General features: G+C 52.1%; 1 protein-coding gene across 1 annotated transcript in view; it reads right to left on the bottom strand.

The window, feature by feature from the left end:
• The window catches only part of SIPA1L3 (signal induced proliferation associated 1 like 3), a 225,034-nt gene that overhangs the window by 14,517 nt on the left and 184,910 nt on the right, over positions 1 to 25,607 (bottom strand). Inside the window, exons 15-16 of the mRNA XM_057314358.1 lie at positions 23,842 to 24,269; positions 11,055 to 11,276 (exon numbers count right to left, since the gene is read on the bottom strand). Coding sequence (XP_057170341.1) covers positions 11,055 to 11,276; positions 23,842 to 24,269 — 650 coding nt within the window. The remainder of the gene's footprint in view (positions 1 to 11,054; positions 11,277 to 23,841; positions 24,270 to 25,607) is intronic.

The raw sequence follows: 25,607 nt of genomic DNA, 5'->3' as shown, positions 1-25,607 counted from the left end.
ATGAGAGGATCGGGGTCAGAGGGGCCTTGCAGAAGCTCATGCTGCTTCTCAAAGCGGTCCTGACCCAAGAAGGCTGGCTGCCCCCTTCACCCGCTGGAAGTGAGCCGGAAGAGGGATCACATTTATTCTCTCCATTCACTCATCCCACAAGATTTCCTGGGAACCTGCCCTGGGCTGTGCCTGTTCTAGGCGGGGGACACACAACAGTGAATATGGAGCTGACCTCCAGTCACGGAGATCCACAATGAATAAATGAACAGAAAGAGAGATCCCATAAGGTGGGGCAGAGGGAGGAGCTCTGAAGAAAAATAAAGCCAGGTAAACGGGTGGGGATCAGTGGGGATGGAGCATGGCTCTTCTAAGGGGGTGAGAGCAAAGAAGAACACTCCAGGTGGAAGGAAGCAGGTGCTGGGCTCTGAGGGGGTCAAGCCTGGTGAGTGAGGAGTGGAGGAGGCCCATGGGTTGGTGATGAGTGAGGGGACAGGGAAGGGATGAGCGGTGCAAGGTCAAGTCTGGGAGGGGACGGGACAGACCTCGCAGGAACTCATGAGCCACAGAGGACACCTGGGACTGCCTTTGGGATGGAAGCCTCTGAGATTCTGAGCGGGTGAGTGTGAGGTCCTGATCTGTGTTTTATTTTTTTTTAATTTTTTATTTATTTTTTAAAAGATTTTATTTATTTATTTGACAGAGATAGAGACAGCCAGCGAGAGAGGGAACACAAGCAGGGGGAGTGGGAGAGGAAGAAGCAGGCTCATAGCAGAAGAGCCTGATGTGGGGCTCGAGCCCATAACACCAGGATCACGCCCTGAGCCGAAGGCAGACGCTTATCCCCTGTGCCACCCAGGCGCCCCTGATCTGTGTTTTAGAAGGATCACTCTGGTGGCTGGACAGAACAGACACCCTCACAGAAGTGGGGCCAAGCATGGGGGGAGAGAGATTGTGAGAAAGTTCCTGCAGTTGTTCAGGTGGGATGAGGGTGGCCCAGACCAAGGTTTCCAATCGCAGAAGAGGGATGGGGTCTCGGGCTCTCATAGAGGGATAATCTCCTGGCAGTCAGGGCCCCATGGTGAATGTGGGGCCACAGACAGCAGACCTCTGGCCAAGTGCTCCAGGGTCTGTCGTCAGATGTCCCTAACTTCAGTTTCCTCATCTGTCACGTGGAAAAAGAGAGTTCACGAATCATGGGGTGGCTGGGAGGCTCAAAAGATGAGGCACCTGAACCCTGACCAGGGCCCCGGAGCCCCCTCACTGTCACCACCCCCGGGCTCCCGTTCCAGAAGCTGGTCTGTGAGCCGGGGTCACTCGGATCACCATCTTCTTCAGCACGCAAAGCTGACCCCATAATGCCTTCCAGAACATTCTGCCATCTAAAAGCCATCGAGGCACAGCCTTGGGTTAAAAGCAGGAGCCATGGAGGTGGACAGGCCTGGGTCTGAGTCCCAGCTCTGCCTGTTCCTGCTGTGGGACTGCAGACAGGTGGCCATCTCTTGGACCCTCTGGAGAATGTGCTGACCTCACAGCACTGTGGGGATTGCTGCAAAGTGCCCAGCTGGCACCTTACAGGGTGAACGCTTGGGAAATGGCGGGGGCGGGTGTGTGTGCTCTCGTTAACTGCTGACCCGAGCTGGCCCTGAGCTGCACACACTCCTCTGTCCCCTCTGCTGGCTCTGTGGTCTGTCATCCCCGGCTCCTTGGCCCTCTCCCAGCCACGGTTGGCTCTCCTGGGGCTCTGTGTCCTCCACTCCTGGGACTTCTCCTGAGGCCTCCTCTGGCCTTCTGATCCTGGCTCAGCCTTTAGGCTTAGGCCTTACTTCCCTGGTGAAGATTGGGTCCCTGACCTGAAGTGTCACCAGGAGAGAAATAATGACAGCTAACAGCCCTCACTGTGTACCGGGCCCTGTCCACCATCCAAGGGCTCTGTGTATGCCAACAGAGCCTTGATCTGCACAGCAGCCTTGATTACTATCACCCCCATTTTACAGACAGGAGAGTGAGGTACAAGGAGACTAAAAAACTATACAATAGGTGTCCAAGGTCACACAGCCTGTGGGAGTGGAGGAGTCAGGATTCCAGCCATGGCCACCAGGCTGCAGAGCCCACATGTGTCACCTCCATATCTGACTGCTGTGCTTGTATCACAGACATGGCATAAAAATGATGTACACAGGGCGCCTGGGGGGCTCAGTCAGTTGTGTCTGACTCCTGACTTCAGCTCAGGTCATGATCTCAGGGTCGTGGGATCGAGCCCCACGTTGGACTCCACGCTCAGTGAGGAGTCAAGTTTGAGATTCTCCCTCTCCCTCTGCTTCTACCCCAATCCCTCAAATAAATAATAAATAAATAAAATCTTAAAAAAAAATGTATAGTGTGTGGGGAGCATAATCACATTTGGTTTAGTAATACCCTTTTAAATGCAGAGGAAAAGTTCTGGGGAAATTATGAACAATGGTATGTGACCCCTGGGAGGTCAGGAGTCCCTTTAGGAAGTGGAAAGATGGGACTGTCACTTTTCATCTGATACCTTTCTTTTTCTTTTTTTTTTTTTTTTTTAAGATTTTATTTATTTATTTGACAGAGAGAGACAGCCAGTGAACATAAGCAGGGGGAGTGGAAGAGGAAGAAGCAGGCTCATAGCGGAGGAGCCTGACATGGGGCTCGATCCCAGAACTCTAGGATCACGCCCTGAGCCTAAGGCAGACGCTTAACGACTGAGCCACCCAGGCGCCCCTTCGTCTGATACCTTTCTGAACTGTCTCAATTTATTTTACCACAATCACGTGCCAGAACAGTCCTCATCATTTTAAAAACTAGTTTTTAAAAAAGGCAACACCTGGAATTTATCGATATTTTGTAACTCAAGAAAGAAAAAGTCTTTGGACCCAGGAAGAAAGACGATGTCTAGGGCTCCTGAGCATTTTGAAGTGTGCGTCCTTCTCATTTTTCTCAGCTGCCACCTTGGGGTTTTAACAAAAGAAGGAAGAGAGGCTGGCGAGTTTTTTCCTGTCAGGTCGTAGTCCTCCCCAAATTAGAATCCCAGGTCTAGGGTAATTCTGGCTTCATTACAGTGTTCTCTGAAGTGTGTTCTCTGGGCAAATGAAAAGCTTTAGAGCCCAAAGAGAGATATACACAGAGAAACAGAGGAAGAGCATACACCCCAATGTGTACATGGTTCCTCCCCTGGGAGCTGGAAAGGGGCTTAGCCCTCCCTCTTCCAAAGGGATTTCACAGTTTTCCAGAAACCCCTGCAAGGAGCTGGGTGGAGTGTGTGAGTCAGTGCAGGGCATGTCCCGTGCTGTGCCCACCTCCCCTGGAAAGGGAGCAGGCCGGGACTTCAGCTTATCTATGGCAAGAAAGGGACACTATTTATGAGGCTGGCCCTCCGGGAGGGGCGCAAAACCACCTGTGGAACACTTTCAGACGTGCACGCTCTTGGCCCTCGGGGCTCTACTTCTGGGCGTGTGTCCTTCAGAAAGGCCCAGGTGAACCTACGCGTGCCAAGTATATGGCAACGCTTAATGGGGTCCTGTCTGTGAAGCAAACACAGAATTGGTCCGCAGGGGAAGGGTGAGGCCCCACAGAATCAGGCCATCTAGCTGTTAAACAGAAGTGGAGCCGATGCACGTGACACAGAAAGAGGTTCTCCCAGATATGTCACAGGAATAAAGAAGCAGTATGTACAGTGTGAAATCGTTTTTAGAGAACAAAGCTTACACATAGCTTAGTTTGATATATTGAAATTTACCAAACTCTCAGCTCCAAAAGATGGGTATGTTGGGGGATTCTTAAAAATGTGCCTCACCACAGCCCATGAAATCCTTGACAGTCCGCCCTGCCCTGCCGCTGCCCTCATCTCCTCCCACACAGGTCTCCCAATTCTCCTTTAGCATGCCAGGCACGGTCCTGCCCCAGGGCCTTTACACTGGCTGTTCTGTCTGCCTAGAGTTGCCCTCCCCAGCATTCCCCATGAATGGCAGCTTCTCTTCTACCCAGCTTATCTCAGATGTTGCCTCCTCAGGGAGGCCTCCCCTGACCACTCAAACTTCTGGTGTCCCCTCCCAGCTCGGGTGTGCTCGATCACGTAATCCCGTGTGCTGCTTCACTGTGTTCATCTCCTGGTGGCTTGTCACAGGCACTTGTGTGTTTGTGGTTCCACTCCCACCTCATCTGCAGCCTTCGGTTCTGTGTTGGGACAAGGCCCGCCACGTTGTGAGCAGTCCGAAGCAGCTGTTCAACGTGAGTCACACGGAATCAACCTTCCTTCCAACCAACCCACCAACCCACTTCCCTACCTACCTCCTTCCTTTCAACCTTCCTCTCTCCCTTTTAAAAAAAAATTTATTTAAGTAATCTCTACAGCCAATGTGGGACTCGAACTCACAACCCTGAGATCAAGAGTCTTATGGTCCTCTGACTGAGCCAGCCAGGTGTCCCTCTTCCTTCCTTTTACAAGAAGCTTCAATGACTTTAATAAAAGAGGAGAAAGGACAGAGATATTTTAAAAAGTTGAGCCAAAAGAACACAAGCATTTCTCCCCTCTCTGTTTAATTCTGTGTTCATTTGCTAAAATCGCCTTCCCAGCTCCCAGGACTTCCAGCATTCTAACGGGCCCTCGTGATTCTGCGGTCGAAGGCTGGCTTGCCAGAACACATCCGGCTGCAACGTCCTGCCCCCACCCTCAGTCCTGCACACATCCCCTCCACTGCAGGCCTGCCTCCCTCAGTGCGCCGCTGGGATGTGTCTGAAGGGGAAAAGTATGCTGGAATTCAGTTTGGAGTGTCAAATCGATTGTTTTTGCTCTTATTCTCTTTCTTCTGGAAGAACTTCCCATTGTAGTTTCTAAATGGCAAATTCTAAGCAATAATGTAAAATGGCATTAACTCTAGGTTAACAAAACCAACCAGACTGGGCTTGTACATTCTGAATTCTGATCCGTTTCCTTTTTCTCAAGATCTCGGGTCCCCCCATGATTGTGAAAACCTGATGACCCCTGAGGACAAAACAGACTGCTCTCGGACTGTTCAAAAGGATGAGCTCATCTTTCACCTTCTCTGTGCTAATATGGTAACTGTCCCCAAGATATGAGCAAGTGAAAAAGGCAGACGTTAGAGACAGGGAGCCACGCTGGCCAAGGGAATTCCACGGGCTTGTCATGGTTGGAACACTTCAGGATGGATGCGGAAGAAATGAAGGCCATGGTTGCGTCTGGGCGGCGGGAGGCTGGATGGCTGGGGGCCAGGGGAGGGAGAGAGGCTGGTTTTGCGCCGCAAATCCTCTGGGACTAGTTCGGTTTTTATCCTGGGCATGGTTTACCTTTCACAATGCAAATGAAGAGAACACCCGGAAGGATGTGCTTTCTCTCCGGGTTCTGCCCAAGAGCACCGGACAGCATCTCTGATTTGCCCGTGTTGCCTGAACTTGGATTTGGCCCTGTTGTGGAATTACACCACTTACAGTAGAAAACAAAGGCAGACAACTTACAAAGAAGGCTCTGCAGTAAGGTCCCAGACTCCTTCTTCCTGTGACAGGAGGGCCAGAGGTGGACGGCGACCAATGGCTCCGACATGGCTGGGCCTGATTCCAGCTGACTCTGGGCTCTGGCCTCCAACTGGGGCAGCTCCCTTGGGGCCAAGTTAATTAAGCTAATTAGCACCACTGTCGGCCTGTCTGGGCTGGGGCTGTGCCGACGTGGTTGGTGAGGACATGCAGCAGGGCTGCACCTCAGGTGGCAGGCGGCTATTCCTGGAAGGACGGCTGGGAGAGGCCGGTAGGAGCAGGGGAACTGAGGAGTGGGGGCTGCCCTGCTATGGGGTGGGGACGTTGGGGAGAGGCCTTTCCTTGCTCCTTCCATGGCTGCACGGAGCTGGACCTAAGTCCAAGGAAGGAAGGAGCCCGAATGCCAGGTGCCAACCACGAGACAGCCGTGCCGTCAGCCCAGTCAACAGTGACTGGGTATTTCCCTATGACTCGCTGAAATCCTCACGTCACCTCTGGAATGTAGGGACTCCTGTCTTCCCCTTTTGAACCTGGGGAAACTGAGGCACAGTGGGTTGAGAACACTCAGAATCCATACGTGCTGGGTGCTCTGAGGCACCTCAAGATTCACTCCTAAGGGAAGTGGTGCTGGATGTGCACGGTTCGTGGTAGCAAGGGCTCCCAGTGACGTGGGCCCTTACCCCAGAGGCTGGTGTGTCTCGTGTGCGGCCACACTGTTTCCTCATGGCGGCTGTGAGAGGCAGCTTCTACCATCACCTCAGCCCACAGGTGAAGCCTACTGCTGCCGAGAGGTTCTGACACACAGTGCTGGTGGAGGTGGGATGCGAACCGAGTGGTGGGACTCAGGGACTGCTCTGGACTGCGGGTTTCGTAACAGCAGTGACAAAGCTCACGTCCCGAGTGCTCACTCGCTCCTGGGCCCCGGGCAGCCTTCACACACGTGATTTGCTTCACCCCCTCAGCGGCGCTGCATGAGGACGCTTGAGGCCTGGGTCCTCAGCTGTGACCTGGGGGCTGGCCCTCCCATCCACTACTCCACACTTAAAGGCTGGGCCCAGAGTCTGTGGGGCCAGGGGCCAGTGGGGCCTAACCATGTGTATCTCACAACAGCCCTATGTGGTGGGGCTGACTGGATTAACACTCAGAGAGAAGTATGGGGACATTTTCTGGAAGAGCAGAGGCCTATTCTTGGCTGTGCCTACCTTGTGAAGGAGGCTTCTCAGGGTGGCCCAGGGACTACTAGCCCATAGGGGCATCTCCAGCCCTGCAGTTGGGGCGAGACTGGCCCGTTGAGGAGGTGGTGCCCAAGAGAGCTGAGGGCTGCTGGCTCTGCCTCCAACCCGCTGGGCTCCAGCCTGGCCCCTCCTGTCAGAAGGGAAACCTGTCGGCCCAGTCACACCTCACCTGCTAAGCCCTGTGCAGCTCCAACATAACGCTGGGGCCTCGAATGGATTAACTCATTAAATCCTCACAACCCTGGAGCTAGGGACGACTGTCATCCCAGGTTAAAGAGAGGGAAGCTGAGAGGCTAAGGTGGGGGTAAACAGCCAATGGATTCCCATCCTGACCCTCACGCTGTTCTGCCCTCTAATGGCAGGAAGAAGGCAGGCCAATGAATTAATGAGTCCTGGGACAAAGTGGCCAAAATGGGGCTGTCTGGCCATCCCTGAGGCAGAGGTGCTGGCCTGTCCCTCCCCAAGTGTTGACCAGGGCCTGCCGCAGAGAGGCCGAGCGTGGGAGACAGAGCACAGATTCTCCGTCCTTTACTAACTTACTCCGTTGTTTGGTCAACTACTGCATGCGCTCCGATACAGAGGAGACTGTCCCCTCCAAGAAATCAGTCCTCGGGAAATAGGAGTCACTGCACTGGACAGGAGTCCTCCTTGGGTCTTTATATGATGAGATGCTCTGTTAGTTACCTAGCTGGGTGTGGATCCTAGTTCTGCCACTTCTGGCTGCGGACCTGGCTATGTACTTCTAACTGTGCCTCAGTTTCTCCATCTGGAAATGGGGGTAAGAACGAGATTCCTCACTAGTGGGGTTGCCGGAGGGTCACTGGGGCCAGGTCTGTACAGCCCCAGCAGTGCAGCCGGGCTGGTCCCTGACTGAAATCAATGACACAGGAAGCAAAGAAAATAGATTTGGGACTTACTCCTGGTGGGGGTGGGGGATAAGCTCATAATATGTGGTGACCTTGTGGGGACAAATCACAAAACCAATAAGCATAGTATTTGCTGTGATTAACCTTACCTAACCGAGTGAATCGGGCAAGTGACGTAACCATTCCGTACCTCAATTTTTCTTATCTGGAAAATGGGATGCAAAGTACTTACATCTCCTTGTTCTACAGTGAGGATTAAATGAGTCAATTGTAGGCTTATGACAGTACTTGGTAAAGTAGGTATTAACATACGCAGGTAAATAAGTTATGCAAATAAGCTCCTGAGCCTTGGGATAAAATTTCAGTGACAGCTTCATATACGGGAAAAAAAAAGTATGTTTAACCTCAAATAATTTAGCTTGAAGATGATATTTTCTGGAAAACTAGGTTAGGTGACTCAGAAGGATCTTTTAACAATGAAAAAGACACTATCTCCAAAACGCTCAGAGAGAGTCTGAATAAAACAGCTTTATGAAATGGGAGTATGTGGACAAAAGCAGTTCTAAATTAACACATTACCTTCCACGTGTGATTTAGAAAATGTATCTGTAAGGGGCGCCTGGCTGGCTCAGTCTGTGGACAGTGTGATTCTTGATCTTGGGGCTGTGAGTTTGAACCCCATGTTGGGAGCAGAGATTACTTAAAAAAATACAATCTTCAAAAAAATGTACCCATAATTAAATATTATAAGAAGCCATGAAACTATTTTATGTGTGGTCCCAAATATTTTATATATTAATTTAGCCCCGCACTGGGTTCCCTGCTCAGTCTGCTTCTCCCTCTGCCTCTCCCCCTACTCACACACTCTCTCTCTCAAATAAATAAAATCTTTAAAATAAACAAACACCTCTATAAAAAGTCTTGTTTGAATTTTATCATGGAGAAAAGGGGGTTTTTGTTTGTTTAGGGTTATTATACATCCAGGCATATTTTCTGAGTACCTACTATGTACTGGGCCCTGGATGGGGCTCACAGTATCTCTGCTTCCCCAGAATTCTCAGTCCACTGTGGGGGACAGAGAGGAGGCAAGCCACTAGGTCTGATGTGCCTGGGACAGGTGCCGGGGCAGGGAGGAAGCATGCGGTCAGTGGAAGGTGAACCCGGTGTGGGCTTGAACGAGCTTCCCCAAGGCTGGCGTGTCTGTGTTAAGACCTCAGAGGTGGTGTTATGGGTCCCTTCCAAAAAGACGTTGAAGTACGAACCCCAAGTATCTGAGTGTGACCTTATTTGGAAACAGAGTCTTTACAGAGGTAACCAAAGCAAAATGAGGTCATTAGGATGGATCCTAATCCACGGACTGGTGTCCTTATCCACAGGGGAGATGCCAACACAGAGGCACACGTACAGGGAGGGTGCCGCGTGAAGATGAGGGCAGAGGACGGGGAGCCGCACCTACCGGCCAAGGAATCCCACACATGGCCCGCGATCACCAGCCGCTGGGAGAGCGGCCGGAACAGATCCCCTCACAGCCCTCAGAAGGAGCCAAGCCCGCCAACACCACGATCCTGGACGTCTGACCTCCAGAACTGTGACACAATTCATCTTTGGAGTCGAGCACGGGCCTGTGGCACTCGTGAGGGCCGCCCTAGCGCGCACGCGGGGGAAGGACGGCTAGAGCAGCTGCCACACGGGAGAGCCTAATGGGGTCCGTGGGGCCTGCCCCTCTGGCCACCCTAAACAGTGGGGGCCTTGCAGTACCTCACGGGGTTGTGGTGAGATCAAAACGAGATGCGTGGCTCATGCGTTCACTGAAGAGCCACCCAGAACGCCAGGCTTATGACCGAGACAGTGGCGCCTGCCTTCCAGGGGAACAGAGAAAAGTGACACGGTGGCAGCAGGGTACATACAGTCGGGAGGCCCCATCTGAGGAGGTGGCAACAGACCAAGCCCCCCAAGATGGACGCAAAATCTGGAGGAAGAACACTCCAGGCATTAGAGAACCCCTACAACGGCCCTGAGGTTGGCCTGGCCGTGGCAAGCAGGCCGGTGGAGTAGAGAGAGCGAGGGGCAGAGCAGCAGGAGGGGAGGGCAGGGGGAAAGGAGGCCGATTGTGCAGGGTCTGGGCAAAGCACATGCCGCACCAATGCCTGGTACCATTGGTGTGCTTGGATCATCCGTCCCGGGAGTGGGGGAAGCTGCTGGAGGTTTTGCTCAGGAGAGCAGAGGCTCAGAGCCTGGGGCTGGCAGTGATGTCTGTGAACTGGATTCTTGGTGTGAGCTCCCCAGGCTTGCCTGCCGACGTTTGCAGGTACCCGTTTCTCTCTCCTGACACCTTTCTGCTTCTGAGCTCTGTGTCACCCACACATCTGAATGGACCATCCAGGTCATGAAAGACATTACAGAGAACCGGACGGAGGAGAGCAGAAGCTCCTCTCCCCTGGAACCAGCTCTATCCCTTACCAGCTGTTGTGACTCTGGGCCTCAGTTGCCATATCTGTGAAATGGGGTGAATAATAGATCCACCTCACGGAGCTGTTGTGAGGATTCAGGGAATTAATTCACATCTACGCGAGCTGAGAACCGAGACTTTTACACAGTGAGCACTAAGTAAATATGAGATACCGTATTCTTCTAACTTAAAACAGAAATCCTTCCCTAATGCATATTCCTCTCTTCTCTTTTGCTTTACAGCAAAATGCCTTAAATGAGCTGAGCACACAGTTTCCTCCAATTCTGCCCTACCCTTCTCTCCTGCACCCTTGAGGGACCTCCATGAGGCTCAAGGCGACGCCAGCTCACAGCCCATCACGCTTGGGGTCCCAGGACGCCGCACTCGCCCAGGCTCCTCCTTATACTCTCTGGACGGTGAGGGCTCTCTTGCCTTGTCCTGCACCTCCCCCTCCTCTCTACCCACACTCTCAGCCTTGGGTGTGCCTCCAGCCTTGTGCCTCTGTGCTGACGACACCCAACTGTCCTCCTGACCTCTCAGCTCCAGACTCCTGACCCGACCGCCTCCTTCATGTCTTCTGTGCCGCTCCCCCAACCAAGCCTGTTCCTCACTCAGTCCCCATCTCAGCTCAAGGCCAGTCTGCCCTTCTGGCTACGGGACCTGGGGTGTTCTTCAACCTCGCCCTTCCTCGCCCTTCCCCGCATTCAGTCTGCCAGCCAAGCCTGGCTGCTTCCCTTTAAGTGTATTCATCCTGAAGCCACCCCCTCTTCTTCCTCGGCCTCCATCCTGCTCTGCCTCCCCCAAACCCGGTCTCCTGCACAGAAGCTCCTTGAAGGCTGTGTCCCTCAGGCTGCCAAGGGATGCTGTGAACACCCAACTCAGGGACCTCTGTCCACAGCTGTACCCATGGCATCTTGCCGAATGAGCAAGTGAGGGGTCACCCTCCTCCCCGCCCAGAGACGCCTGGCTCGGCTCTTGCAGCACCTCACTGGGTGTCCAAGCACTTACTTCTTTGGGTCAGTGAAGGGGAGCGGCCGTGGCGGGGGCTCGTCTGTCCTCTTCCACCCCGTGGGGTGCTTATTGCGTACGGGCTGCTTGGAGAAGAAGGACTTGGGGACGGAGGCGGAGAGCTGGAAGGGGCTGGACTGGGTCAGCTGTGAAGGCCGAGGAGTCTCTGCGCTGGCAGTTTTGTAAACCTGAGCGGGGTAGCCAGCCCTTGAGCTCATGTCACTGCAGAGCAAAAACAAGAGAAATAAACAGTCGAATCCATTCCACATTTCCCAAAAGTGATCTGTTTAAATATACTCTTGGGATACAACAAAGTTCCTTCACACAAGAGAGATACAAATACACTGCTGCTGTGGAAAATTCCAGTATGGAAGTCTGAGCCGAGAGAAGGTGAAGTCGCCCACATGGCCCCTAGTTCCACCCAGGAATGCCCGCTGGCACACGTGTGTCTTTGTGGGAATCCACAAGTCACCACCTGTGGGTGGATGCACCCCGAGATTCCCTATCTCCTGGACACAGCCTACATTAGCTGAAGGTGGGGGTCCCACCTGCCCTAGAGGGATCCAGGGTTTACAATTTGCTCCCTCTCTCACTTGCCTCAACTTTCTCTCCCTTTTCCTATGCGTTACAAATATACACGTGAATACAATTAGGGAGGTAGGAATTTTTTGGGGGGATGAGAATTGCATTTTTATATAACTGGGATCACATTAATATATTGTTCTGTAACTTTTTAAACTTAAAATAGAGCTTGCCAAGGAGCCCTTTCATTCAAATATTTTTTGGAGTCCCTGCTATACATCAGACAATGTTCCCGCTAATCTAATCTAAAACCACAGCTCACCACCCCAAATGCTGGATTCCCACAGCATTCGTGCTGCAGCGAGCCTCACGCTGCTAACCAGAACCCAGCTGCTGGGGACCCGGCTGTTTACTCCCCTGAAACAAAGTGGCTTTCGAAACTTCTCAATAAAATTCCAATCTCACTTCAAGTCAGAGGCATTTAATGAGAAAATTAATGCCTTTGGGGTTAAGTCAACAAATGCTTTTTGAAGGTCAATTTAACAATATGAAAGGGGGGGTACTTTTGACTATGATCAAACAACGAGACCGGCAAATCCTCTCCCCTGAAGCACAAGATTGACAAAACCACCATTTCAGCACTCCGGCCATTGACCAAGGGCATACGACAATCTAAGAGTCATCTATGCTTGAAAAGCTGCTGCACGTCAGGTGAGAAAAGAGGGAATCTGTGGCATTTTGGCAGGGGCTCCTCCCACCCTCCCGCCCAGCTCAGTGCATAAGGACATACGCCGTACCAAAGTCTTTGGGACAGCATCAAGCGTTCGGACATGTGTGGACCCAGAGTTTTGGAAGGAGAAGAGAGAAAAGGGCAGAAGAGCGATTTAAAGAAGTAATGGCTGAAAACTCCCCACATTTGATGCAAAAAATTCACCTACACATAAGAAGCTCCACAAGCCCTAAGCATGGTAAATACAAAGACATTCATATCCAGAAAAAAGCTCGAAGTCAAACAGCGAGATACAAACCTTGAAAACATCAAGAGAAAAAGGATTCATCACATACAAAGAAGCATCAATATAATTAACTGTTGACTTCTTATTTGAAACAATGGTATGGAATATTTTCAAAGTGCAGAAAGAAAGAAACCACCAGCCAAGAATTCTGTATCTAGCAAAACTACCCTTCACATGTGAAGGCAAAATAAAAATATTCCCTAATAAACAGACTGAGAAATTGATTGCCAACTCATCTGCCTGGTAAGTTAATAAAAGAAGTCCTCAGGCTGAAAGATAATGACTCCAGGGGTGCCGGCTGGCTCAGTCCACGGAGGGTGCGACTCTTGATCTCAGGTTGCAGGTTCAAGCCCCCACATTGGGTGTAGAGATTACTTTTTAAAATATTTACTACTCCTTTAAATTTTTTAAAAAAGATTTTATTTACTTGAGAGAGCAAGCTAAAGAGAGAGCATGAGACAGAGGGAAGGGGGAGAGGGAATTGGAGAGGGAGAAGCAGACTCCCTGACGAGCAGGGAACCGGGACCCTGAGATCATGACCTGAGCTGAAGGCAGCCGCTTAACTGACTGAGCCATCCAGGCGCCCCTAAAAATAAAATCTTAAAAAAAAAGAAGAAAAAGACTCCAGATGGTGACCTGAATCCATACGGAAAAATGAAAGGTCCAAGATGGTAAATTTGTGGGTTAGAATAAGACTATAGATTTATGTTTTCTTATTTCTTCTCTAATTTCCTCAAAGCCATAAGATTGTAAAGGGCAATAAGAATAGCACTATATTGTTGGGCTTATAACATATATGGATGTAATAAAATGACAATAATAGCACAAAGGACAGGGAAGCGAATGTGGCTACACTGGAGAGAAGCTTCTTTCTTTAAAATTGAAAAAAAAAATTTTTTTTTTTGAGAGGTGGGGATGGGGCAGAGGGAGAAAGAGAATCCCAAGCAGGCTCCACGCTGAGGATGACACAGAGCTTGATCTCACGACCCTGAAGATTATGACCTGAGATGAAATCAAGAGTTGGTGCTTAACCAGCTGAGCCCCCCAGGCACCCCTGGAGAAAAGTTTCTATATTTTATTGGAATTAAGTTACTAGATCTGAATTACACTGTTAAGATGCATATTATAATAACAAAAAAAAAAAAAGTAAAAAAATCAAGAGGAATCCAAACGGTACACTAAAATAAATTTATTTAACACAAAAGGTGGCAGTAAAGGAAGAGCAGAGTGGGGCCTGGGTGGCTTAGTTGGTTAAGCGTCTGATTCTTGATTTGGCTCAGGTCATGATCTCAGGGTCGTGAGATGGAGCCTTGTGTCATGCATGCTCAGTATGGAGTCTGATTGAGATTCTCTCTCCCTCTGACCCTTCCTCTGGTCTCACTCTCTCTCTCTCTCTCAAATAAAATCTTAAAAAAAAAAAAAAAAAGGAAGAAAAGCAAGAAAGACAGTAACCATATAGAAAACAGCAAAATGGGGAATGTAAATCCAATTATTATCAACGATTTCTCTAAATGTGAATGTTTCAACACCCGAATCCAAAGACAGAGATTGTCAGACTGGATTAAAAGAAGCGAGCTCTGATCAGATATGCTTTCTAAGATTTAGCAACATCTATTAATGGGACCACAGGTACAAACTGGTGGGGGGATGCCCAGGGAGCCATGGAATGGACATCAGGGTGGTCAGGCGGCCTCCCCAGGGAGCCAGCGGCACCTGAGCTGAGAACTCAAGGATGAGTAGTGTCAGTCTAACATCTGACCTCCCAGAAATTCGTGCCACAGAAAAGCTTGCACAAATACTTGTGGGCACATACGAGGATGGTCACTGTAGTGCTGTGTGTAATTGAGAAAGTCAGGGGCACCTGGCTGGCTTGGTAGAAGGGGTATGTGACTCCTAATCACAGGGCTGAGGGTTCGAGCCCCACACTGGGTGTAGAAATTACTTAAGACAATAAATAAAAACTTAGAAAGAAAGAAACAAAGAAAGAAAGAAAGCAAGCTAGTTAAACCTGGCCTGGATGTCTTCTAACGGGATTAATAGATGTTCCAAGCACACCCTGATGATCAAAAACAATGTAGCCAGTTCGGGCGCGTGGGGGGCTCAGTCAGCTGAGTGTCTGTCTTCAGTTCAGGTCATGATCCCGGGGTCCTGGGATTGAGCCCTAAGCCCCTCTGTCAGGCTCCGTGCAGTGCTCAGTGGGGAGTTTGCTTCTCCCTCTCCCTCAGCCCCTCCCTGCTCATGTGCTCTCTTTCTCACTCTCTCTCGATTAAATAAAATCTTCAAAAAAAACAAAAAAACAAAACCCAAAAACGAAACGTAAAACAAAACAAAAAATGATGCAGCCAGTCCAAAGAATGAGGCAGGTTTGTTTATGAACAAGAACAGGTATCTGAGCTGGAACAGGCAGGGAAACAAGGCATGACTCTGCTCTTTCTTTTTATATATGCACAGAGTGTAGGATTATAGGGTTTTTTGTTTTGTCTTTTTTATAAAAAGGAACCATACAGTTTTTTTACCCTCAACTGTGGGTCATTAAATCATTTTACTGGCTCTGGACCATTAATATTAAGGGGGGAAAATACCCCAAACCAGACAGATAGGAATAAAAAACATCGGTGTACAGCATGTGAGGTAAGGAAGGGTAAGTGTTTTGTGAGACTTCATTCTGGATGTCCGTGCGGGGTTGTAACGTAAGTTGTAACGTAAAGTGCTTCCCCCATTTTGGGCAGTGGTCAAAAATGTTTGAAAGAACTGGGCTGGTTCAGGTCTGGAGAAAAATCTCCAGGGGAGTGTGTATGAGCTGGTTATCTCTGAAGGGAGTCATGATGGGCAACATGGGTAGAATTCAAGTCAAATGAAACCACACAGGTGGCGCAGGGTAAAAAGGCAGGGTGACCTGACACCTCGGTCTCCCTGCATGAGGTAACCGAGACCCACCCTTCTTCCTCAGCAGAGAGCCGGGGCACACGCAAGCGTACGTGTGCGAGAGGGAGTGTGTATTGTTTCTGCTTTCTTTTTTTCTTTTTTAGATTTTATTTATTTGAGAGAGAGAGAGAGAGAGAGCACGAGCAGGGGGAGCGGCAGGCAGAGGGAGAAGCAAACTCGCCGCTGAGCAGGGAGCCCGACTGCGGGCTCGATCCCAGACCCCTGGGATCATGACCTGAGCCAAAGGCAGACGCTTTACTGACTGAGCCACCCAGGTGCCCCTCCCATCTTTCTTTGTAAAATAAATGGCAGCAGACGATAAGCTTGCTGCGCACCTTGCTTTCACCTTAACAATATATTCTGTAGATCTGTCCGTGTCGGTCCATATAAGCCCTGCCCTTCGGTGGCCACAGGGGGTCCACTCTGTGAATCTACTGCTAGTGATTTTAACCTTTTTACTTTCCATGGTACGTCTCTCTACCTGGCCATCAGGCATGTTCATTCAGCTTTTGTGAGCTGAAAAAACCAGAGATGATTAAAGAAGGAGGGGGAAAAGACAAACACCCTTTGCCTCTGTCTACCAGCCGGCTCCATCCACTGCCTCTTTCGAGATGGGCTTGACCCTCCTCAGGCCCTGCCACTGACCGACACCGTGTCGGCCTAATCCCCCCATAACCTGTAAACTGAGGCTGATTTTACTCATCCCTTGCTTGAGGAAGGTGACCTGACACCACCCAGCTCAAAGGGCAAGTCCTGACTGGGTGACGCCACTTGTCTGGGAGGGGTATGGGTAAGTCTGTAACCTATTCCTGGCTGATGAGACATCAGGGAGTGCGTCTATGGGTTGTCTGCTGGGTGATTTCTGGGGAAGATTTCTTCTCTAAAAAACAAACAAAAAAACATTTGCAGAAAACATCTCCTTCTCCGCCATTGGACACCGTGACTACCTGGATGAAGGACAGCCACCTTGAGACGGAGCGGAGCCAGCCTGTAGGCCTCCCTAACTTGGCACTTTGTTCTGTGAGATAACAGACTTCCTTCAGCTGAGCTGGGGTTTTCGGTTACTTGTAACCAAAGGCATGCCCATGACTGTGTCCCTGTCTTCAGCGTCTCCAAGACTCAGGGAGTAGCTGGTGCTTCACACACAGTATGGCCTCAACACAGAACGATCCCCCGGAATATGCTGTGTATCTCGACCCAGCCCCGAGGTGGGTGCCCTTCCCACACATCCGTGGACCATAAGCCAGGTGCCCAGTCAGGGGTGGAGTTCTTACCCCACCTACCAATCCCTTTCTGAAGCACCAACATGGGCAGGTGTCTTCCCTGGGCCTCAGCCAGGACTTGAAAAACGAGGCAGCACCGTGTGGTGGACGAGAACTTGGGCTGCAACGCTCACCTCACCTGGGTTCCAACCCCAGCTCCGAGCGACACCCTGCAGCCTTAGCTCGGGTCCCTTTACCTCAGCCAGCCCATTCCCTCCTCTGAGGGAATAGCAGCACCACCGCCTGATGCCATGTGTCCAAAGTTGTGAAGATGTGTTGTGCCCGGGGGCGAAAAGCCGGGACTCTGGGCTTGGCCAGGACTGCGGCAGGGGCGATGCGCGTTTATCTGTGTTATGTCTCAGGGGAGCACTTCAGATTTTGTGGGAGGAAAAGGTTTTGTGGCTTACGAAAAAAGCTGAAAACACTGGCCTGGCTGGAGAAGCCAGAGCTGCGCGCGCACGCGCGCGCGCGCGCACACACACACACACACACACACACACACAAACGCTCTAGTCTTGGTGGGTGGCCCGGGGTGGGCGACAAGCTTTCAGGAGGCAGGGACAGTGCTGGCTGTGTGGAGCCTGTGAGCACGGCCAGACCCTGCTCTAAGAATCTCACAGGCATGGAGCGGGGAAACTGAGGCCCAGAGAGACGAAATAACTTGCCCCGAATGATGCAGCTGGTAGGGGATGGAGGCAGGATGCAAACCCCGTCTGGCTCAAGAGACCCTGCTTTCAACATGAGCCTGTACTTTCAAGGACAATGGCAGTCATGATAAATACGCGATAAGTGCAAATGAAACCTAGCAGCAGGGGGATATTTTTGGACCCAGCGACGTCTCAGGCCCCGCGCGCGCGAAGTACTTTAAATGCATGATGTCGGTTCATTCTGGCAGCCAGAGACCACAGATCCTATTATTAACCCCATCTTACAGATGAGAAAATTGAGCCTCGGAGAAACTAAGGAGCCTTGATGGAGATCACAGTGTTGGGTCAGCTGTGGAGCCGTGATCTGGACACTGGCAGTCCAAGGCCGGAGCCTGGGAAATAACACTGCTCACCCACGTACCCCTTGCTGCTTGGCCTTAACTGCTGGACCAACCTGGCCGTCTTGGCCTGCTGTTTGGCATGGCCTTGAGAGTTTGAATCAGTCTCTGCCTGTGGCTGGAGTTATGCTCCAGGGTAGGATATGGGGTCAAATTGATATAGAATCCAATTAATGCTCATAACCTCCACCCGACGCCCCCCATCACTGCAACAGCCTCCTCCTGCACCTCCCCCCCGCCCCTGCCCCACTGAACCAAACAGCCAGAGGGAGCCTGTAAACACCGGAATCAGATCACAGCCCTCTTCTGCCCAGGACTGTCTGTGGCTCCGCCTTACTCACAGTAGAGTCAGAGTCCCCCACTCTGCCCACAAGGCCCCACACCACCTGGCCTGCCCCCTTTGCCCTCAGCTCCTCCCACTCACCAGGCTCCAGCACGTGGAAGCTCTTCCTAGCCAGAAACATTCTGGCCTCAGGGCCTTTGCCTTGCTCCCAGCTTTCCTTTAGAGGGCTCGGGCTCCTCGCCCAGGCTGACTGTGACTCTGCAAGTAGGTCTCTGTCATGCGTGACCCCAGTGGATCCCGAGGCCCTCGAATTACCTTTAAGGGTTGTGTTCCCAGAAAGGATATCCCAGAGGCTCCTTCCTGGGCCAGCCTGAGGAAGCAAAGCCACCAGCTTCCTGTGGAGCTGAGAGCCTCTGAGTGCCCCTTCACAGCTCTGACAAATTGTTCTGGAAACCCAAGAAGCTTTGGAGCGTGTGCTGCCTTGGGAGAGGGCTGGGGGCCAGGTGGCTGCCCGCCTGGGATCACTCGGCCCACTGCGGTGCCCACAGCGGGCGCTGGCGCCTGGCAGTGCGCCTGGAAGCTGGGCTCCCATGACGAACGTCTGGGGAGAGCGTCTGCGAAGTCCCTGAAATCATCGACGGGCACAAGCTGCTGCAGGCCCCTGCAGCTTCCATGGCAGGGCTGGAGCACGGGGAGGGAGCACACGGTGTCTCCCTGTTCAGGCACGGTAGGGCCCACCCCTCTCCTGGCAGTCCTCGATTTTTGTGGGCAAACTCAATTCCTTCCACCCTTCGAATAGTCCAGAGTAATCTTTTTAAAACTTAAGTCAGATTATGCATTCGCAGACCTCCCATGGCTCCCACATCTCTCAGAACCAAATCACAGCAGCTGACCATGGTCAGTTAAGAGTGCGAGAACCGGGGTCTGGCCTACCCTGCAAAACTGACGTCCTCCCACTCTCCCCCCTTGGCCCTGTCTGCTCCTCCCTCTCTGGCCAGCTGACCATTTCTTAAGCACTGCAAATGAGTTCACCTACAGGGTCTTGGCATTTGCTGTTTCCTCTGCCTGGGTCAATCCCTTACTTCCTACAAAATACCAACTCCTCAAAAGGCCTTCCCGGCTCTCCGTCCTGTTGGGTTTTTCTCCCCAGGCCTCATCAGCCCCCTCCCCCCAAGCCCAGTGAGATCACGTGGTTGCTCAGTTTTCAGTCTGTCTTGCTCTCTCTCCAGGAGAATGTCAGCTCCACAAGAGAAAACCCTGACTTGGTTTCCTGCCACATCACCATGTTTGGAACAGTCCCTGGCACACAGTGGGTGCTTTAGTGGTAAGAATAACATTTTTGGGCTGGGCCTGCCTGGCTCTTGTTTCCAGAACCTCACCACTCCCTGTCTGCAGCAGCCTGCCGACTCTCAGCTTGCTGGCACAGTCCTGGACCTGTGTCTCCCTCCCTCCTTATGTCCTAGCAAAGCCACTTGCCGACACAGACACAGCTGCTCTGTCCCCTGGTCTGGGCCCCTTCCTTCTTACTCACATCTCAGCCTCAGCCCTGTCCCTGAGGCTCTGCTTCCAGTCCCATCTCCAGCACCGTCTTTCAAACCATTAATCTGCCTCTCAGCACAGGATGGAATCCGAACTCTGTAATGTGGCTGACAGGACCTTGCATGGTCTGGCTCCTGATGACCTCCCAAAAAACCTTCCATCAGCTACTCCCTTCAGTTTCTTCCCGTGAGCCAAGGAGCCTGTGGTTCTGTGACCTAATGGCATCTACCCTCCTTTCTACCTCAGGGCCTTTGCACGTGCTACTCCCTTTCATAGGGACACCCTCTCCACACTCCATCTTTTCTCTCTCTTTTTTGAAGATTTATTTATTATTTTAGAGACGGGAAAGGGGCAGAGGGAGAGGATCTCATGCAGACTCCCCACTGAGCACAGAGCCCGATGTAGGGCTCGATCTCACACCCTGAGATCATGACTCGAGCTGAAATCAACAAGAGTCAGATGCTTAACTGACAGAGCCACCCAGGGTCCCCTCTCTCTTAAAAAAAAAAAAAAAGTAACATAATATCTCACATATAGCAAAGTGTACAACGCATATGTATGACTTAAGAAATAGTCACAAAGCAGACACCATGTAACTGCATCCTAGGTTAAAAATATATCATCAGCCCCTCAAAAACCACTCACCTGCTCCCTCCTCCTTGTTGCTTTTATCGTTGGCAGAAATGACCCCTCTTCATGGAAACTACCTTTGCTTTTCAGGCTACAGATGAGACATGCCCTCCAGCCCTGCCCCACATCCACCCAGTGGGGTGGATGAGATCCCAGTGGGTCTTCTCTCCCCAGACTTTCCCCTAGCACAATGCAGTCATTACTTTTATTATTCTTTGCCTGCTGTCTCCCTGGTACCTGGTCTGTCAGGACAGAAGGCCCCTCCCCATGGGGCAGCACCCAGCAGGGGGCCAGGCACATGCCAGGCGCTTGCTGTGCAAATAAACATGGGGGCTCCGCTACAAAGTACTGGGGAAGCAGAGCCAAGGGCAGCTATGGAGTGCACATGCCTGCCCCAAGGAGCTGAGGCTGGGCTGCAGGCTGTCACTGCAGCTTCGTGCAAGGAAGCAGATTAATAACAGCCGATGCACAAGGCTGATGGGCAGCCTGGGGCCAGGGGCAGTGCGGCCGGGGGCAGGTGGAGGTGCGTGTGGGCTTCCAGGGCACAGGTGTCCAACGACCATCTGGGAACTTGGTTCCCCAGCCGAGATGGTAAGGTTGTGGGAGGGCCAGCAGAGTGGGGCCTACAGTGGGACGTGCACATCTTCTCTGGGACACTCCACTCTCTTAGTCCTCCCTGTTCTAGGAAAGCCCCTTCCACAATGGGGTCTGGCCCCTCCTTCGGGCTCCCACATCCCAGGTGCTTCCCTCACCTGGGCATTGACCACTATGGGCTGCCACTGTCTGGGGATGGGTTTGTCTCTCCCCTGCTGGATTTTGAGCCCCGAGAGGGCAGGCCTGGAGCTGTCTTAAGTCACTGTGGTGTCCCCAGCACTGCAATAGGCATGGCCCAGGAGAAACATTCTGATTTAGTTTTAGAACAATCCCCTGTGATTTCAATGACAGCAGGCTCAAGGTCTACTACCCAGTACCGTTCCAAGCGCCCTACAAACATCAGCTCATTCAGTCTTCACCATATCCCCAGGAGGTCAGTATGTGATTTAGCCCCCATTTTACAGACGAGGAAACGGAGGCGCAGAGAAGTTCAGTCATTTGCCCAAGGCCACAGAGCCAAGGCAAGGCAGAGGGAGGGCCTGAATCCTGGTGGAGGTCCATTCTCTCATCTACCATGCAGATGTTTCTTTAAATCCACTCATTTAATTTTCCTTAACTTGTCCAAGACAATATCTGTAAAAGCAGGGAATGGGCGGGGAACACTTTCCTAATACTCATTAAAGCAAACATATACCCATTTAAAAAAACACATTTTCCTCCTGTACCACCCAAATCACCTCGAGCACCCCATTTTGGGAAATGCTGTTCCACACCAGAGGCTGGTTGCCTAGGAGAAAACTTCGGGAAGCAGCTTAATGAGTAGATAAGAATGATTTGCAATTAGCATCAATTGTCTGTATGCAAATTAAAGCTCCCAACCGCAGGGCCCTCTTTTGTAGTGGGCTCCTCTCCTATTTTATTCCCTTCATTTCTGGGTTCAGCAAATCCTTCTCTCAGACACAGGGTAATTTTATACCCACCCCTGGCTTCAGCCAGTCTACTCCCCAGTGCTGCTGCCTTTAGAACACAGATTTCAAAACCCTACAGTTGCTCAGATTTACTAACACGGTCCCACGCCCAGCACGGGGGCTAGGAGAGCCGGGACTTGGGACCCCTGCGGCACCCAGGACTCTCCTGGTACAGAGTCCTTCTCGGTGGGCACACTTTGACATTTGTCTCAGTGATGGCCTGATTGGCATCTGTCTCCCTCAACAGATAGGGCGGGGAGAGGGGCTGGGGGTCTGCATTTGCTCAATATTTCTCCCCAGCTCCCACCCCAGCGTCTGTGATGATCTCTAAGAAATAGTTGTGCATGAAATGAACTGATAAATAAATGGATGAAGGAGCTGGGCAAAAGTCTGAGAGTTCAGATGACTGAGAACTACCTGTGTGGGGAGGAGGGCTGAGCCAGAGGCTAAACTCACTGGGACTCGAGCTCTCTCCCTCTCCATCTTCACCCTTCGGGGCCTGTGTCTCGGGGAGGTCAGGGACCAGGGCGAGGCGGGGCAGGGGGTACCCACAATGCGGGCACTCTCAAACACAGTTTCCAAATCTGTCAGAGAACCACTGCTAAGTCATGAGATCATTTAAGGAGGTATCGAGATGTATTCACATTCTCAACAGACGAGACTACATCAGAGTGCTTCACACACAGGCTAAGTGCTATTTGGGGCATTTTTGCTTTGCCTTTTTAAAAACACAGCTATTCCTGCAGAGACACAGAAGAAGTCCACTGTAGGTTGTGGTCAAGGCCTGAGGCCACTGCCTGGGTGCAGGAGTCCTGTGTGGAGAGAGGCCGTAGGTCTGAGGGCTGGCAAAGGCATTAGAAACCAAAGGAGAGGAGGACCCCCCCCCCCATTATCAGGGTCCTGGGCTGGCCCCTGCTCAGGTATAGTCAGGGAAGGGAAGGAATGCTGGGGCCTCTGGAGTCTGCACTGGGGGCCGCAGACCTCGAGGGGACACACATACCAAAACCACGTGAGCCCTGTGGGAGCAGAACCGTTTTCTCACCTCTGTGCATTCCTCTGGGAGATAGTTCAGGGTTTTAATCTGATGCTCAAAGCATATGCAGTCCAGGCCTCAGACTGATGGCTCATTAACGCCAGTTCCTTCTCACTTACTCCGCTGCCTGCCTCGCGACCAGTGGTTCTCAAAGTGTGGTTCCTGGACCAACAGCATCACCATCTACCAGGAACTTAACAAAATGCATATTCTCAGGCCCCGCTCTGACCTACTGAATCAGAAACTCCGAGTGGGGTCCTGCAGTCTGTGCCTGATGGCCTTCCAGGGGCTGGAGGGCTAAAGCGCGATCTCTCAGACCTTCTCAGGACATGCTTGCTCAAAGGGCTCTGGGAAAGCTCTTACTTTCTCGAGAAAAAGGGAGCTACAAGAAGTGATCTTCCTCTGTTCTCTGGCCCCATGCCCCCCACGGGCACCACGGCCACATCAGACGAGGAAGCTGTAGACAGTATGATAAGAATGGTGGAAAAGGAAGGCCCAGGGTTCAGGCCTTGAGGCCCTTCCTGAGCTGCTGTACTAGTCTGGCTTTGCCGTCTGTGGATTTCCCATCAGGGGACTGTGAAACCTCTATTTGTTTAAGCCACTGTGGGTCAGATGTCCTGTTACCTCCAGCCAAATGCACGCCTAACACATACAGTTACCCTCAGAAAGCATAAAACCACTGGTCTCAAGCAAAGAGAGAAGGCAAGAGAGACAGAGGGTCAGAGTGAATCAGAGACAGATGAAGCAGACAGCTAGGGGTTTCTTTCCCCCCACCCAGGGTACCTGAAGGCTAAATGATGGGCACGAGCAGGTGGTCCACGAGCCTCCTGACTTTGGAAGCAAACTAGTGTGTAAGCACATCCGTCTGCGAGCCTGTGTGTAGGGAGGGGAACCCCACTGTCGGGACTGTGGGGGAAGCAGACAGTCGTCAGGACCCCCTGAAGGACTGGGGTCAGGAGCAATGCCTTACCTAGACTGCCTGGGTGGGTCACGGCTCCCCCCTGCCAGGCCCGTCGGGGTGCTGGAGCCTGAGGAGTACAACTTCGGGCGGTAGCCCTTGGTCTGGCCAGCAACTGCAGGGGCCGGTGAGACCTCCCGCCGTCTGTCTGCATGGTGGGACCGCCCAGCGGCCTCCCGTCCGCCCCCACAGAGGCCCATGGTTCCAGGAGGCTTGTGCGGCTTGGCCTGCCGAGGCACCTTGGCCAGGGACATGCAGCTGGGGCTGGAGGTGTAGAGGGTGGTGTCAATGCCGCTGTCGCTGGAGCCACCCTTGGAGAGGGGGTCTTGCTCTGGCTCCAAGGGGTCCAGGGGGTCCAACCAGCGGTCGTCGCTGTGGCTGCTGGATGCGTTGCTGGAGAGCGTGTTGCTGCTGGAGTGACTGGAGTACGGAGGCTCCCCCTGGAAGGCGAGAGAAGCCTGTCATCCCAGACTCCACAGCCAGGGCGCGGACCTCACCTCCTGGCGTCCTCCCCACACCTAAGCTCTGGATCCCTCACTTCTTGGCCATGGTACCTTGGGTGAGTGACATAGCTCTTCCATGCTTCAGTTTCCACATGTGTAAAGCTGGGTGGTTGATAACCCTGCCTTACAGGTCTGCTCAGAGGGATACACATTATGAGTGCAAGGTGCCCCCATAGTGTAAGCTCAGCACACACAGAGCTGTGCTCCTGGCCTTCCCTCCCGGATCCGCCTCGTCTCTACCTCAGTAAAGGCACCTCCATCCTGTCAGCCGCCCCACGCAAGAGCCTTACAGTCACTCCGGACCCTGCTTCTGCTCTACACCCATGTCCAGCCCCACAGTAGATCCTGTGGCCTGCACCTTCAAAGAGGACCCAGGATCCGCCACTTCTGGTCCTCCACGGCTCTACCCTGGGCCTGTCCACCACCACCCCCCACTGCACCAGGCTCCTCCCTGGTCCTCTGGCACCCAGTTTGTTTCCTGCATGCAGCCAGAGGGAGGCTGTGAACACCCGCACTGTCTCATGTCCCTTCCTTGCTTAGAACCTTCCTGTGGCTCCATTTCACTCACAGGAAAAGCCAGATTCTTCCCTGAGGCCCTGCAAGGTCTGGCCCCACATTCTGGCCTCTAACTTCATCTGCCCCCTCCTGCCTGATCACTTTGCTCCAGCCAAACAGGCCTCCTCACTGTTCTTGGCGAGAGTCAGGCATACCCCCCACCTCAGGGCCTTGGCACTTGCTGCTCCTTCTGTTTGGAATGCTCTTCCCTCAGGTGTGCTCATGGACGGCCCCGTACTTCACTCAAGGCTTCAGTCACTTCCCCAGAGGCCCTCACTGACCACCTCACCCTAAAGCAGCAGTGCCTGATGCTCTCTTTTCCCTCAACTGGGCTTTGTTTTTCTTCCATAGCAAAGACCAGTTTCTGGTGTTCCAGAACATGTGTGTTCATCTACTTCCTGCTCATTGTCCCCATTTGGATGTCAGCTTTGTGAGCACAGGGGCCCATCTGTCCCCTCCATCACTGTGGTCCCAGGGCCCGGCATGTGGTTAAGTGCCCATCAAACTTCCACTGAATGAAGGGAAGCAGAGAGACTGCCGAGTGCCCACCAAAACCACCTCCTTTTCCCAGGCACACAGGACTATGCTTCCCAGCCTCCCCTGTGCTGTGGTGTGGCCACGTGATGGTTTTCTTATGTAACGGCCAATGCAATAGAAGTGGAAATGATTTATGCCATTTCCAGGCCTGGGCCATAGAGACTTCCCACCTGATCCTCTCTT

Source organism: Ursus arctos, unplaced genomic scaffold (genome assembly GCF_023065955.2).
Source record: "Ursus arctos isolate Adak ecotype North America unplaced genomic scaffold, UrsArc2.0 scaffold_19, whole genome shotgun sequence".
NCBI lineage: Eukaryota > Metazoa > Chordata > Mammalia > Carnivora > Ursidae > Ursus > Ursus arctos.
Note: the sequence above shows the minus strand (reverse complement) of the source record. Positions and strands in the feature narration are given on the sequence as shown.